Raw genomic sequence first — 16,694 nt, forward strand, 5'->3', positions numbered from 1 at the left:
CGTACGGTGTGAAAAAAGTTCAACATACATATTTCTCAAACTAAGCTACCTTTACAAATACACAGAACACATTAATATAGAAGTGATACTAGATTCAGATGAAGTGAACTGGTATCATTAGAAACTGTTTAAATTAAAAAAATGTCCGTAACATTCAGTTCTTAAGATGCAGATGCATCATTTACAATTTTACATGCTATTTAAACCCAAATTATAATTGTAACAATTGTCATCTTCCAGAACCGTTGCCGATAGGTGATTAATGCACTGCGCGGTGCAAGTTCCACACGAAAATGTCTTCGGACATGACCTTGAAACCACAATTTATGAGAATTTAGAAAAAGAACCTTAAAGAAGCAGACAATGCATTGTTTTAATCTTAATTTCACGTACAGAATGTCGTAGAATTTAACATTAAGATAATACACACGCCTCATTCACAATATTACTTCATAAAACGGGAAAACTAAAAATAACACATTGTATTAAGTATAAATAATGTTTTAAAATTACTGTAATTAAGCAACTAAAACTCAAAGGCAAAGAGCCACCGTGTACATTATCTGTATGTTTTCAATTATGATTGCAGCACATGTCCACGTAGTGCTAAACAGATTATTTCATGGTATTCTAGTACATTGGAATACTGTAAAATAATGTACAACTCTGAAATACACATTACATAGAGGTAAAATTTATGAAAAGGCTACCAATTATTCTTGGAAATGGCGCGACATGCATAGCAAAGCTGACTTTTTTACATTAACACCACACACAACAAACTGCTCTCATCTACGGGTTTAAGCGGTGACCTGTTTTCCTCTGTATTCACGATGCACAACAGCTACCTATTCCATAATAAGGAATTCACAAATATCAACAATAACAATTTGATTTACCTATATTCACTTATTTTTTTATTACTCTGAGCATCTATTCAACAAAAATACCATGTATATAGCTAAAGGAGGTCCTTGGAACAAATACTAACCTAATATAACCTAAAAGTGATTCATCAAAAACATTTCTAAAATGTTTTTTAAAAAATCATACACATCTTAGCACTAAAATATAAAATGTTACCATTATTTTGTTTGTCCACGAGAAGCTTTTGTCTAAAATTATTTTCTGTTCTGCATTTGAATTATTGTTGCCATTAGGCAAGTTAATGAGTCCCCATAATGTAAAGGTAACAGCCCTCTCAATATAACCTATTAATTATACAGATGGGCTATGTCTAATGGGCCCTGACGTGTGTAAGTAGGGATTCCACATATATGGTTTCCAGAGGCAGACTTTGCATCAGTAAACATTGATGACAGTGCTGTATTGATGAGCCCTCCTGAGGATGAAACCGGTTTGCATGTGTCTTTATTTCACTGCTGTCTGGTAGGGTGGCCATATTTTTTCAACTCTTTCAGTCATGCTTTCACAGTTATTTTTGAGCTGGTGATCTGGACAAGGCTTTTGTATGCGCAATGCACATGTGTGCTGTGAGACCGAATTACTAATGTGTTTGCGACCCGTTTTTTTTCCTGCAGTGCAGGGCTCACTCCACTCCGTGTGGGCATCTAATTGTCGCCGAGTACTTGAGAGGAACTTTGTCTGCAGTTAACACTGCATCGACCATGGTGAAGATGGTTATTTCCTGAAAAAGAGAAAACAGTTATTGCAACATTTTACATGATCCTTACATGTTCATCTTATTTTAGGTTTTGGACATCAGATCATGAATAGGTTTCATTACCCAAATAGAATTAAACCTGTTAATAATTACATTTATTCCGATGTCGCACAATGTAACGCCTGCGTAATTTTTTTTTTTAGTGGGAACCTTGAGGTGACAAGATCTGAAATCGCTGTAACCCTCAAAAGCGCGAAGATACCAGTCAGCAACATCAGTAAGGTTGGGCGCTTTGAGTGATCTCAATAAAAAAGAGGGAAGATATCATCATCCTCTCAACCGACAAGAGCAATGCCCACGGCCATCATGGACAAAAACGCGTACAATAACAAAATTCAGAACCCATTTAATGATGGGAGCTACATAAAAATTAAAAGAGATCCTACCAACTGCCTCGTTACAAAAACGAACAGTATCATCACTGATTCAGCTTCACTAATTGAACAGACCAAACGGTTTTCCTTAAAATCTTCTGCTACTAGACCACCCAGACAATATGGCTTACCAAAAATCCATAAAGAAGGTACACCCCTTCATCCCATCGTCTCCACAATTGGCTCACCCACACACAAACTGGCCCAATATCTGAGACCTTGCAGGCATTCACTGGTAAGACCACCTCTTCTGTACTCAGCTCACCTGGTATCATCAATTAAAGACATCTCACTGTCCCCAGGTGATTTGCCTGTTAGTTTTGATGTAGTCTCTTTGTTCACCAAAGTTCCTGTGTCCGATATCATTGCAATAATTGAAGATTTGGAACAACAAGGACTGAATGCTGATGTACCAGCCCTGGTGAAACACTGCCTCACCAATACATACTTCACCTGGAATGGAACATTCTACAAACAAACTGAAGGCACCCCAATGGATTCTCCCTTATCTCCGGTTGTGGCCAACATTTGCATGGAAAAATTTGAGACAGACGCCATCCAGGCATCCACTCTATGCCCGTCCTTGTGTAAGAGGTACATGGATGACACGTTCGTCATCTGCCCATATGGCCGACCGGCTCTGAAACAATTCCTCAACCACATCAATTCCATACACCCAGCAATCAAATTCACGATGGAGATAGAAAAGGATGGCATGCTACCTTTCTTGGATGTCTTCATCAAAAAGAGACCAGATGGCTCAATGAGCCACTGTCTACAGGAAAGTAACCCATACTGACGCCTACCTAAAACCTGATTCCCACCACCATTCATCTCAGAAGAATTGCCTCATCAAAACTCTACACCATAGAGTTCAATGTATCTCTGACCATGAACACCTGATCAGTGAACTCAAACACGTACACCAGGATCTCAAGGCGAATGTATATTCTGACCACACAATCCGCAAAGCCATCACCCCAACCGTGAGGAAGGAGCCATCTGAAGATCCAATCAAAACCACCACCTTGCCTTACATAGCAGAAATAACCAAAAATATTTCCAAAATATTGAACAAACACAAGACCCAGGTCCGATTTAACACAGTGCATAAAAAGTTACATATGGATTTTACACCTCCGATTAGCAGTTGACTACGAATGGTGCGAAAATCTGAGGTGTGGAACTAATAAGAGGTGCTATATAGCTCAGTGTGCTTTACCTGGTAAAATAAAAAGTTCCGTTTAATTGTTGCCATTCTATGGTCTATAGCACTGGTGAGATAAAAGCCAAAAAATAGACTCATACTGGTATAGGCGAATCAGTTTCAAGGATAATACATAAATTACCAAAACATATTTGTTTGCATGTTTTACCACAAGTATGTGTGGTTAATGCAGAGTTGATGTCTTGTAATAGGTGTCTCTTCGGTGTTTGAACATCTTAGTTTTTGTATTAATGCCAGAAAGGCTAAATTAAGCCATTCGTTTTTTACCAGCATTTGCAACTTAGAAACAAGGTTAGTGTATTTATATATTAACTAGCTTTACTACCTGGCTTCGCCCGGGACTTGGATTCACCATGCCCGGCCGCCTTTGTCTCCCCAGTGGCGATGTTCACACACCACATGAATTACTCGTTTGAGGCTGAGTCGACCTAGGAGAGGTCCAGGACCGGTTCAAATAATCGTCACCGGTGGTGGCCGTGAGCGTGAGTGGTGGTGGCCATGAGCGGGAATCTAACTCGGGTAGCCGGGTTCGTAGCGCAGTACGCGAATCGCTATGCAGTTGCTGCCCCCCCCCCACACACAAGATAAAGATCCCCTATGTAACCTGTGAGACTATAGGGGGCAAGTGCTGTTAGCGAGCACCTATGAAGGCCGGCAAGGCACACGAGGGGGTGGGTGGCCAGCATCATGCCCGGCCGCCTTTGTCCCCCCAGTGGCGATGTTCACACAGCACACCAGCTACTCGTTTGAGGCTGAGTCGACCTAGGGGAGGCCCAGGACCGGTTCAAATAATTGTCACTGGTGGTGGCCGTGAGCAGGAATCGAACTTGGGTCGCTGGGTTCGTAGCACAGCGCGCTAACCACTACACTACAATGCGTTACGCTTCCGCACGCGCGGGTCACGTGATAGATGTGACGTCACAGCTCACTTGCCGTGCAAAAAAAAGTCATTATTGAGCACCCCCGCCGCCCAAAAAAAAAAGTATATTTTTAGAATTTTTGCATGGTGTACAGTCGGGAAGTACGCTAAACATTTTGAACAGACACACATAATCACAAATTTCCCTTTTATATATATAGAGATATATGTGTAATGACAGTACGGGGTGATGTAGGGACAGTACGGCTCCCCGTAATGTGGGACCTAAGTGGTTGCTAATGATGATTGATGGGACAAGCGTTGACAGGGTCAAGTGAGGGGAAGCACGGACCTAACGGTCGTAAATTGTAACAAGGGCAGAGTCAGACAGGGCCAGGTGCGGTGAGAGAGGGTTCGGGGAATAGGGGCGTGGCCGGGTCGTGAGGGGGATAAGAGCCGGCACGAACCGGGGCTCTGGGCTGCTGTTGTGGGGGAATTGCCATCGCCGTCGTCACCTTGGAGCGGGTCGTCTTCATCATCCTGGAGTGTGCACCTTGTAGTCTTGGAAGGCTAGAGTTATGTTGTCTCAGAATACAGCTATCTCAGTTACCCAAGTGTATATAGTCACTCGCGGTTACTCGTTAAGTTATCAGTGAGTCGGCGGACTTTATTCATAACAAATTTACATATAACTGAACAAGACGGTGTCTCTGAGAGCTACATTACATATGCACGTGAAATATGTTGCTATATACTCTTTGGTTCTTTCGGGAAAGTCACGTAGATAGAAATATTTTTCTATCATTTCTAACTACGTGACTTTACCGAAAGAACCAAAGAGTATGAATTCCTGCAGTCACAAAAGCTTTAAATCAGGATTGAAACGCCTCTACGGGTAGGATTTCCACACAACTCAGACATGACTTCAACCGAGATGGATGCAAATTTAGCAATCTTTGGAAGGATGTGTTCAACCAGGTAAAGTGTTAACTGGTGTGTTTGCCGACTCTCTGAGTTGCATTACATTTCTAAGTTTGCTAAGTCTTTTCTTCTTTTCTCTCTCTCACCTCGTTCCCTCTTTGAATTTTACCCCCACTCTCTCGCCCCTTACGGCAGCTCCCCCCCCCTTTCGGATCTATATAATGCCCCGTCACAGTGGCTTGTTTCTCTTTCTCACCTGAAGAGGATTGCTTGTTGCTGCGATCAAAATGTCGTGATCTATTATTTATTTTTCTATCTACGTGATTTTACCAAAAGAACCAAAGAGTATGAATTACTGCGGTCATGAAAGCTTTAAATCAGGATGTTGCTATATTTTAAGTACCGTGTATGCTTTCCAAAAAACTGAGGCAAATCGTCTACAACAATATCCAACTTGTCAGCAATACGCATGAAGAGAATCCTCACCTGTTGGATTGGCTGCTGCTCTGGTGACTTTGGTTCCCAAACAAGTGTCAATTTTGGCTGCCTTCCTTGTTTGGTGAAATGAAACGTTCGTAAGGGCAGAGCCTGTAAAAAAAAACGGCAAGTGTGTCAAATTCCAGGCTAAAATTAATTGCATCAAACCAGGTGGTTCTTCAAGCCCTGAAGTTTTTCATGAAGAAACACACAACCAAGTTGTTTTTAAGTTCAAAATTTAAATGGTCTTAGTTTGGAAAACAAAACTAAATAAAAGTAATATATACATTGAACCTATGACTAATTGCAGCCAAGTAGTGTCATGGCTACCATAAATGTGTGGAATTCCAAATTTGTATATATACTTGTGGTCTATACAACCAGCCACTCCATGCCCAAGCTGATTATGCTTGTTTGGATATTGGGTGCTAAATAGGTAACAAGCATGAACTACCAACGATAAGGGCTTCATATGGTACAGATGGACTGCAGATGAGTGGACTTGCGAACGATTGGTATCAGTGGAGTCAAGATCAGCCTCTGTAATGGGGCATGACTTGAGTGGTAAAGTATGGTCAAGGAACCCTCATGACCAACATGGCATGTGGATGACTTCATCCAGCAGTATATTTCCATGTCAGGGATTTGACTCTTCTAAGGATTACAATCAGGCCGATACAAATCAATTGTGAACAACCTCTATGGAGATGTTAACTACCTCGCCGAGTATACAGGAGGTGATGGATTCGGTCTCGACCCTGATGCCTGTTTATTTGCAGTTTGCATGTTCTCCCCGTGGTCGTGAAGATTTTCCTCTGGGTCCTCCGGGTTTTCCCTCCACATTTATAAACATGTGTTTAGAGTATTTGACTGCGATAGATTTCCACATAAGCCACTTCGTTGAGCTATCATTTATGGCCAAGTGGCTTCTGAAAAAGAGATATATAACCCAGTGGACCTTAACTGGTAAAATAAAAAGTTTAGTTTAATAAAAAAAAATGCCCAAGATAAACAATATGGAACCCAAGGGTGGTCAATGGAAAACACGACACTGTATTTGCAAGGTCTATAACATAATTTCCTCTGGGTTCTCCAGGTTTTTCTCACCGCTAAAAACATATAATGTAACAGGTAATATTCAAAAATCCCAATGCTGAAACCTGCAAATTACATAATTGGAATGACACGTAGCAACATCGCCCCCCTACTGTGAAAGCTTGGTAGGAGCCTAGTGAAAAAAGGCTTTCCCGAGTAAACACGTGGAACAAAAAATATAATAATCTTTATATAACTGATACATTTCACACCACATGTAAAATGTACACTTTGTCCTATATGGTTTGGTTTGAGATGACCGCTTAACAAAATAAATATCGGTTGCAGTACACTATGGGCTGGGCTTGGTGGCTATTGGCTGTGACGAATGCACGTGCCACCGAGCCCGAGTGAGAATAAAATTAATCCTCACACCGTGACAGTGTGCTCCAAGCGACATTTTCACAAACAAGTAAAAGATCCCCGATCGTTCTGTACAAACCTGATTTGTTGCATGTGAGTGTCGGCCTAGCGGGGCAATTAGAAATACTAGAAATAAAGACAACATTGGATCCAAAAAGGGTCCTTGAAAAACAAAAGTAAACTTTGCGAGGATGCCCCGATCCACAAGGAAAACTTTAATCCATAAACTATCGACTTACATTGCTCGTCATGCACTCTTTCTGGCAGTGTCATTTTATTTTGAGTGCATTCCTAAATTACCGCAAAACCCCATCTGTGTATGATTGTAGAGTTAATTGCTCTCAGATAGCAAGAAGAAATGCATACAAGCCAAACTAACAGAAGCCGACATGGGCAGTTAAATTATTAGTCAAGAGATTACTTACATTACAATAAACTCGCTTTTGAACACCAAATGTCAGTGATAAAACATCAAATGCCTGGTCCAGAACTCCCATAACCATGGCTTCTGTTTCCAAAGGACCGCTCTCCTGTAGAAGATACATTCCTTTAATTAAGATTTGCATCAACAATTCAAACACGTATTACACAAACATAAGGCAAAGCAATTTCCTGCTCAAATGAGCCGAGCCAGTGGTGTACAGGATTAACTGCTGTACGTGTGGTAAATGTTATGTTGGGCAAACAGGACGATGATCAGCACGAGACTAAAATAACATCAGAGAAATATTAAATTCTCCCAAATACAACTGTCAGCAGTACCAGAACACGCATGCCAACAAGGACACTCAATTGATTTTGATAATATTGAAGTTTTGTGCGAAACTAGCTGCTACTGGTCAAGACTAATTAGATAATCTATCGAAATTGAAAGAAATCAAAATAACTTTTACCGTTTGGATAGCTACCGCCTTTGGTGCTGCGTAGAAGCGAATAATCAATTAATACATTATTTAAATGCATGCCTACAAAGGGTAGTGTACTTCAATGTTGGTAGGGCTATTTAAATAAACACAATAGACAGGAAGGACAAGTTCAAAGGGCTCGCATAATGTACATCCATAATGTACTTTGCCTCAGTAATCCCCCCCCCCAAGAGCACAGAAGCGTGGTCACTACATCTACGCCTCTATTTCAGGAACGAAACAGGAAGACTTCTCCACAAATCTGGCTGTCGCTTGATGAAGCTAGTTGTAATTACTGGCGAAACGCCGTACTCCGATTGTAAATGTTGTGGCTTGGCTCTCCAAGACACCGGTGTGCTGTACTAGTGACGAATTGGCGTGTTCTGTTCACGTGACAACCCTTACTAGTTAGATGTCGGGTGGTGGCAGGTTTTAATGACACATTTATATATTTATGCGATCTAACCCAAAAACCTCTATTGTGGATGATATTGGTTGCGAAAGCATACGTGTTAAGAAGAAATGAGCACTGCCTCGATGCTCATTTGAGGAGGAAATCACTTTGAATTTTGATTTATAACATTTGGAAGTTGACTGCTATACACTGTATACGACCCAAACCATAAAATGTATGCGCTTGTAAGAATTACAAAATGCTTCAAAAACTGTACTGTAATCTTTAAAAATATAATTTCCAATTGTAAATGTATACCTCTGAAAAATGCAATACTTACACGGACAAAAACAGAAAAGAACATCTCTGAACTGAGCTCCTGGACTTTTTTTGAAGCCAGTTTCTTGTCATTACAGTGGCTCGCTTGTTTCTGCACCTCCTCCGCAGGCTGATGATTCACGGCATCTCCACAACCTGTAATCGTACGACATGCGCAATTCTGTTTGGTCATGTTGCTATATAACACCCAAGTCACTAAAATGTTTAAAAAAATTGTAATTAGTACTGAAATTGTCTGCACATTATAGAAAATGTATTTCTACAATATAATGCCATTGGCCTAAAATGTAACATCATATATCACTGGTGACGACCTAATGACTGATGTAAATTCTCATGATGCTCTGGGATTGAAAGCTTAAATTTGGCATAAATATTGTCAAGTTATGTTATAACTATAAACATGCAAAGGCTTTATTTTAATTGTAGGCCCCACTATAACAAACTCCAAAAACATTTTTTTTTATTTTGAGTCCCCAATGACTGGGTGGGTGGGAGGGGGGCACATTTTAAAACATTTCTCTTTTTAAGCCTTGGCCTCAAAGTTTTCACCTCCAAGCTGCTAGAAAATGGTTGCAGTGGCACATTTCAAGACGATGACACCAATTTCCCATTCACGCTTATATTTCGACTTAAAATATTAATACAAACCTATTTAAAAGTGCTTCAAAGGCAGCAAAGTGTTATACAGTAACTCTTTAATATTCACAGGTTTTATAATAAAATTTTGCTCAAAAGCTTTAAGTATTAATATTTGAGGATTTTAAAATGTAATATTCGCGCCATTCTCCAGGAATGTATCCCCCACACATATAAAGGGTTTACTGTAATGCAACATACACCGAGTGCGGAACATGTTTTATCCTGGAAAATTCGGTTATGTATGAAATCACTGATGACAAATATGCAACATTAACAGGTGGTGTATGGATAACCGCAAAGACCAGATGCACGTACCAATGGCTTGCGCCAACAGGCGATGTACAATCAGGTCAGCGTAGCGGCGGATCGGAGATGTGAAGTGCGTGTAGAGTGGCACGTTGAGGGCATAATGTCGGAAGAGAGCCTCATCCACCAGCACACCTGTGCAGAAATAGACTGCCAGCTGCACAGACCACAGGGAGACAGAGAGCCAACTGTAAAATGCTTCCAAAGAAAATGCCAAATTATATTCACAAAATAAAATAGGCTAAGTATACATTTAACAAAATAGATGTCCAATTCCGAGGTTATTTGGGACTTGAATAACAAAAGTACAGGAAAACCTCGCCGGACGAGGGGGTTACATTCCCAGAAAATCCTGTGTTGGGCAAAAACGCGTTTGACAAATCTGAATCTTTCTGAGAATGATTATTATTTATCCTGGAGGAATCTTAAGAACCATGAAGCTTTTTTCACAGATGACCAGTAGGGGCACATCAGCAAGTTACAACAATAATTATAGATCATGGGAAATACAGGGTTGCCTTCCTCGGGTCCGGAATGACCACCCCCCCCTTCCCCCTTTGTTTAGAAAATTCTACAACATTTCCGCCCTTGGTATTGTAATAAAGGATACCGAGTCACTCTCCGTTTGTTGTGTGTGTGTACACTCTTTCCATGTCACCTCAACACAAAACACCGTCACCATTGGTTTTGCCGCACCGTGACACTCATGCCAAAATCTCGCTCCCAACACTGTCACTTGAATGTTAATGATTTGTCTTCTAGGCGTCTATATGACTAACGTCCTCAACGAGCGGACGGCTACATGCATGCGGCAATGTATGTGAGCATGGGCGTTATGCATGAGCTTGTTGAGGATGTGTTACATTAACACACAAAGAACATTCAGAAAAAAACATGGTCAATAAATCGTTCTCATAGTCGATTCATTCACATCAGTGTAGCTTTCAACGGACGTAGCGCTCACCTTTCACGAGCCTATCTGCACTATTTGTACTAAAGTCGTAACTTTTCTAAATTTTTTTTACTACAATCACCACCAATCATCTTGCGCTAAGGGGCCATGATTAAAGAGTGAGATGGCATGAGAGTGTCGGGGAGGGAAGATGGCGTCGATATTTTCATCCGCAGCCTCTACTGTACCGTACATTACGAGCGGAACATGCACTAGTTTTCAACGTGGAGATGAGAATCTTGGCAGCATCAAACCGCATATAGCCTCAACATACCCCCCCAAGTGCCGGAGAACAGACCTCATTCAGTAAAATGTGTATGGCCGAAACATGCGTTTGATAAAACCGAGTCCAGCCAGGTAATCCTGTATGCAAATATAAAAGTAGTCCTCGGGTTACAGAAGACCCGACTTACAGAAATTCGACTTTACGGAAATGCTTCCGTTAAGCAAGTCAAAAAATCTATATGCGGAAATGTTTGCATTAGTTACCCAAGCACAAATAGTGCAGCGTGGTGAGGTTGCCGGTGAATACTGTGCCGCTGTCACTGAGCCCAGGCTTCATCAGGATGAAGGTAAATGGAATTTTTTGTAGTGTTACACAATTATTTTCGTTTTGTTGCATTACGTAATTGTTCGTTTTCTATGCTTAGAACTATCTCTTTACCCCCATGTTTCTATTGTTAGTTTTCTTCATTTTAAGTTTATTTTATGACTTATTTACTGTGTGTATGTGTTTGTATGTGTATGTGTGCGTGTGTGTGTCTGAAGACGAGCCTACTCCACTTTTGTCTTTGTGTGCATGCGTGTGTGGCTGTGCATGCGGGCTATATTACCCAGCCAACGCAGCCTTGCCTGCCAGAAGAGTTCACTGATCGGAATGTGTCCAAATCTTTCCTGCCTGGTTAAACCCAGGATGGATCGTAGGCATGCCAGCCTGAATGTTTCTAACCAGCGCAGATGTTCCATTAGAAGGGTCAATGTTTCACAAGCATAGAGAAGGGAGGGCATGACTGTGGCTGAGAAGACCCGAAAGCTTCGTGTGGAGTGACAGACCAGGTAGCTTCTACATAACATTGCGCAGCCGATGAAAAGATAATGCCGCCCGACTGATTCGGAGTGAGACCTCTGCTGTTAAACCGGAGCTGGTCATAAGCACACTGCCCAGGTATGGGACACTCTCTCCACAACTGCTCCATCACCAATTGGGAGCTGAGGGGGTGGAGAGTTTGGTTTGCACAAAATACCCAGGTAGGTGCTTAGTTTTGGTGGGGCTGATGATAAGACCCCATTTCTTCGTGGAACACTCCAGGTTCAGCAGCAGCGCCTCCAACCCCTCTGAGTGAGCAGCAATCACCAGATCATCAGCATGCATAACATGGTTGACCAATAGGGAGCAATCCCTCGACCACACCCAGGCATCGATCAGGCTCCCGTTGTATCTGTACCAGATGGAAATTCCTCTGGTACAACCATGGAAAGCTTCTTGAACTATGTGGTCAAAGATGATGTTAAATAATGTGGGATCCAGAGGACATCCCTGTCACACCCCAAGGTGAACAGGAAATGGCTCTGACTCCTGGCCACGCAGCTTTACCCAGGACTTCCCACCATTATGAAAGCTCTTAATGATTGTGAGCAGAGAATCAGGGACTCCAAAAGCATGAAAAACTGCCCACAGCCATCGCCTGTTCATGGTATCATAGTCCTTGACCAGGTCAATAAAGCAGAGATGTAGGTCTTGTTGGAATCCCCTACACCTCTGCTGTAGCAGACGTACAAAGAATATGGCATCCATGAAAAACTGCCCTGGTTTTAAACCACATTGGGGTTCTGCAAGCCTCTCCTCAGCGTGCCTGGCAAGACAATGTTGAATAATCCTGACCAGGACATTTCCCGACACACTGAGAAGAGAGATGTTCCTCTTAAAGAGGGGGGACCACAAGGTCATCCTTCCAATCCTACTGAACCCATCCTGTGGTCCAGACAGTAGTGATGCTGTCATGTAGGGCAGTCTGCACACAGGTGCCATCCTCCCTCAGCATTTCGCTTCGAAGATCGTCTCTGCCTGCCGCTTTTCCTGGTCTCCGACTTCGGATCACCCCTCGCACTTCCTCCACAGATGGCACCTCAGCCGACCATTTAGAAGGGGTGGCTACTTCTTCTAATATTTGAGGCAGGGTCGTCCCCGCCTTCCCCCATGATGTTGTCTGGGCTGAGGGAATGCCCCCCCCCCCCAAGATCTCACAAAAATGCTGTGCAAACCTGCAGACCTGTTCCTGGGGATGGGAGATCAGATTACCATTTTTTTCCTTAAGAATGGTGATAGGCGAGGCGCTGCAATTAACTTTGTGGATGGAATTAAATAGTGATTTGTGATTGCGGGCTACTGAGGCAGATTCCACCTCCTCAACAACCCGCACCCACCACTCATCCTTGTACGGCTCTCCGAATCTCCGAGCGAAGGCTGCGGTAAGCCTCTTCATTTGATGTTGTAGATGACGGGAGTGGGCCTGTCGTTTTCCCTCAACCAGCCGGAACACCTCCCCTTCAGCCAGGGTCTCTGGGGAGGTCTGGACCATATGCCCAATGCAGCCGTTGCAGCTGCATGAGCCACAGTCCTGAACCTCACCCATTTCCCCTCAGCATCAGGAGGGGGCACGATGCTAACCCCATCTGCAAGCGATGTTGAAATTCCTGCTTGCAACTATCCTCAGCTAGCTGAGACCAGGCCACTGTGGGTTTGAATGGGGTCCTAGATGTACACCCACCAACGGAGTGGAAGAATGGCAGGCGCATCTTGCAGTGTATGTACAGCGATACGATACAGGTAGCAATAAAAAACGTACACAGCTCGATACAGTACTGAGAGAAAAAAAACGAGTAATCGGGTAGGGGAGGCACAACTATTTCCGGCTATGGGATTTTGTCTTGATTTTGGGGGGAAATTGTTCAGTTTCCAACATATCAAAAATCCAGGTTACGGAACATTCTCGGGAAACTAACCCTTCCGTAACCCGGGAACTGCCTGTACATAAAGTATGGCAGCTTGCTTAAATTCAGATTTTTTTTTTATCGTTTAAGGAGTAAAGACAAGATATGTTATGTTTATCTGGATGAATCTTTCTTAAAGATGTCTATGTCATATATGTGAATCAGTGTTGTGCTCTCTGAGGCCGGGTGAGATGTTATGGTCTTAGTTATTGCAAGCACATCGTGCTTTTAACTCTGAGTCAAATCATCAAAGAATAGCACAGGATATCTTCAAAGAAAAAAACCCCTGCATTTTTATATCAATATCTATACATCAATATTGCCTACTCTGACTTCCAGGATGCCTAGATTTAGTTCTTGGCATACCTCAGTTATTATTATGATGCTTGTTTACCCGAAAAAGCTTAGCTGAGTCTGAACTCTTATTCAGGAGGGTTCTGTTAAGTTTTTGTAGTAGGGGGTGGTGTTTACTACGTGTTTCACAATTAAGTAATATGCAAATATTTGTTTAAATTTCGCAAACATTTCTTCGAATGCGATCATGGGATCTTTAACGTCCTATTTGAAGTATACAGCGCTTAAATTATAGTTAATATACTCAAATGAACAAGGTTGGCTTGCCGAAGTTAAACTCTGAACATCTGTATCAAGTGGAGAATGCGTTACCGCTGGGCCGTGCCACCCACTGCCTTAGTTGTTCTCTGCACACCGACTTCTTTCCCTTAAGAAACAGCAACATTGCGAGTCCGGTTTCTACATTTTATGTTTATGGTTCTACATTTCTATCTATTGTGTGGTTTGCGAGAGCTATATGACTGCTTCCCAAATGAATTACACTGTGGGTATCCTAACCTTAATGTGCCAAATTATCCTCGTACATTGCTCACTTATTTCTCTCAGATTCACTTCTTCATCTGAAGTTATTTAATTCTGTTCTATACTATATTTAAGGAGCTAAAATAAATTAATTTCGACATATGAAACAGCATTGTTCCTTTGCAAGGGTAAACTGGGTTATGGTCTAAACATTTCTACATCCTGGCATCGCCAAATTCAAGCGAAAAAAAAAACTACCACCGTGTTATGAAATCTACGGGACACACGCAGTGGCAGCTGATCATTCAGGTGAGGCTGGGCCCCACTCGTGGAAAAGGAGAACTCTTAAAAATATTAGCACACCAAGACGCTGCCATCGCACCACCACCTGCTGCGACTACACGGTTCAGCCAGGGGCTCGTGTGTCTATGCGCCTTGGGGTTTTCTGGGCAATGAAGCGGCACAGGCCTGGGCCATCTGCCTGCAGTGCCCTGCCACACATGCGTTTGTCAGTCACTAAACTTGTATACGGGACACTGAGAGGTGAACCCTGTCCATTAAATCTATAAACGGTTAATACTCACCGAGTCTTAAAGACTTGTGAGTTCAAATAAGGTGCTCAATTCCTATTGGCGATCTGTCATGTGGAGAACTGATGCGTTGAGCGCACAATCTGATTGGAGGGTGGAGAAACACTCAAATCTGATTGGCGGAGAGATTAGTTTGTAAAAGCCCAGGAAAAGTTAAATGTAAATGAGGGGTTGGTTGGAGGACCATCAATAACACTGTGGTATTAAAATGAAAATTACGGAATAAAATGCAAAAAGAAATAACAAAAATTATTCTATGGTCTCCAAAGAAGGGTCATTGCCCAAAACATCACCTCTGCTACACTAATAAGATAAGCACTGCCACCCACTCTGCCACCCTATCAATGTATTGTGCCACATCAATGTCAGAATCTGAATATTTATTTAATACTCGCGGGAAGCATCCGGCGTTGCCCGGGCGAAAAAAGACACACACACACATCAACTGACATACACACATACATCGACCCACACACAAACACATCGACTTACACACACGTCAACTTACAAACGCACATAGACTCACGCAGACACACATTTTGATGTACACACACACAGACACACATGGACCCACACACACACATCGACTAACATACACATGGAACTACGCACGCATATATGGACTTGCACACACATCGACTAACACACACATCGACTGACACACACACCGCACACACACACATGAACGTACACAAACAAACACAGCGACTGTCACACACACACATTGACTCGCACACACATTGACGCACACACATACGGACACACACAAAGACTCACACAGACACAGCGCACACACATATGGACTCACACGCACACATGGACGTAGACACACACACACTAAAACTTTTATATCGACTAAATAAAATTGTAAATAAAAGTTTTCTATTTACGCGACTTTAGCGAAAGAAGCAAGGGGGAGGGGAAATGCACGCGTGTATAATAAGTCATTAGGAGCGACTGCGAGGGTGTTCCACCATTTTGGTGGAAACATTTGCCGCGAGCAAGAGCGGCAAATTAATGAAAGTCAACAAATACAAAATGAACCAAACCTACCTGTAACTATGAGCAGATGCGCACTAATCAAGCGGAATTGACATAACGTCACTACTCAACCCCCGTACTTAGGAGGCAAGTGTAAATATGATAGAATGAAGATGTAATTGAGTATATTTATTGATTTTCCCCTGTGAAGTAAGCTACTTATGCCTCAAGAGTACAGAAACAAACTATTTTCATAAACACTGGTTCATCCCTGTCATTAAATCTAACCTACAAAAGGCAATTTGTAAGGAGTAAACCGTCATGGTAATAAATGTTTGAAGGGAGCTGTAAATCTGTGTTACCTTGCACAATTCCCCCCTCAACCACACCGAACGCGTGTGACTTTGTAGGGGCCCGCCCCCCCCACCGAACGCGTGTCAGTTGGTAGAGTCGAGCATGTGCTATGTAATAAATAAATGAAAACAGCACTAAATCGCTAATTAAACTATTTTAAAGGTGACGCACGCGAGCTCGGAATAGCGCTGGCTCAGCACGGGGCTTATGGCGTGGTACCTGGCCACTTTTTTAAAACAAAAACCCCATGGTTTGCGAGCAAGTTTCGGCCACACACAAACAATGACATTTATAAGTAAGATAAGACTAGCAGGAAGTAACCCGGTGTTGCCCGGGAAAAAAAGACACACACACATCGACTTACACAACAACAACAACAACAACCGCCATTCGCCACTAAGTGGCGGTGACGTCACCACGATG

General features: G+C 42.4%; 1 protein-coding gene across 5 annotated transcripts in view; it reads right to left on the reverse strand.

Annotated features, from left to right (window-relative positions):
* Nucleotides 1–354: 354 nt before the first annotated feature.
* Nucleotides 355–16,694, reverse strand: part of DIS3L2 (DIS3 like 3'-5' exoribonuclease 2) — a 64,929-nt gene continuing 48,589 nt past the window's right edge. For all 5 annotated transcript variants that reach the window (XM_061552151.1, XM_061552152.1, XM_061552148.1 and 2 more), the window contains exons 17-21: nt 9,597–9,744; nt 8,641–8,774; nt 7,427–7,531; nt 5,553–5,654; nt 355–1,648 (exon numbers count right to left, since the gene is read on the reverse strand). In XM_061552151.1, the coding sequence (XP_061408135.1) occupies nt 1,550–1,648; nt 5,553–5,654; nt 7,427–7,531; nt 8,641–8,774; nt 9,597–9,744 (588 nt within the window). In that variant the 3' untranslated portion in view covers nt 355–1,549. The remainder of the gene's footprint in view (nt 1,649–5,552; nt 5,655–7,426; nt 7,532–8,640; nt 8,775–9,596; nt 9,745–16,694) is intronic.

This window comes from Lethenteron reissneri, chromosome 16 (assembly GCF_015708825.2).
Source record: "Lethenteron reissneri isolate LAM-NWPU_2019-01 chromosome 16, ASM1570882v1, whole genome shotgun sequence".
NCBI lineage: Eukaryota > Metazoa > Chordata > Hyperoartia > Petromyzontiformes > Petromyzontidae > Lethenteron > Lethenteron reissneri.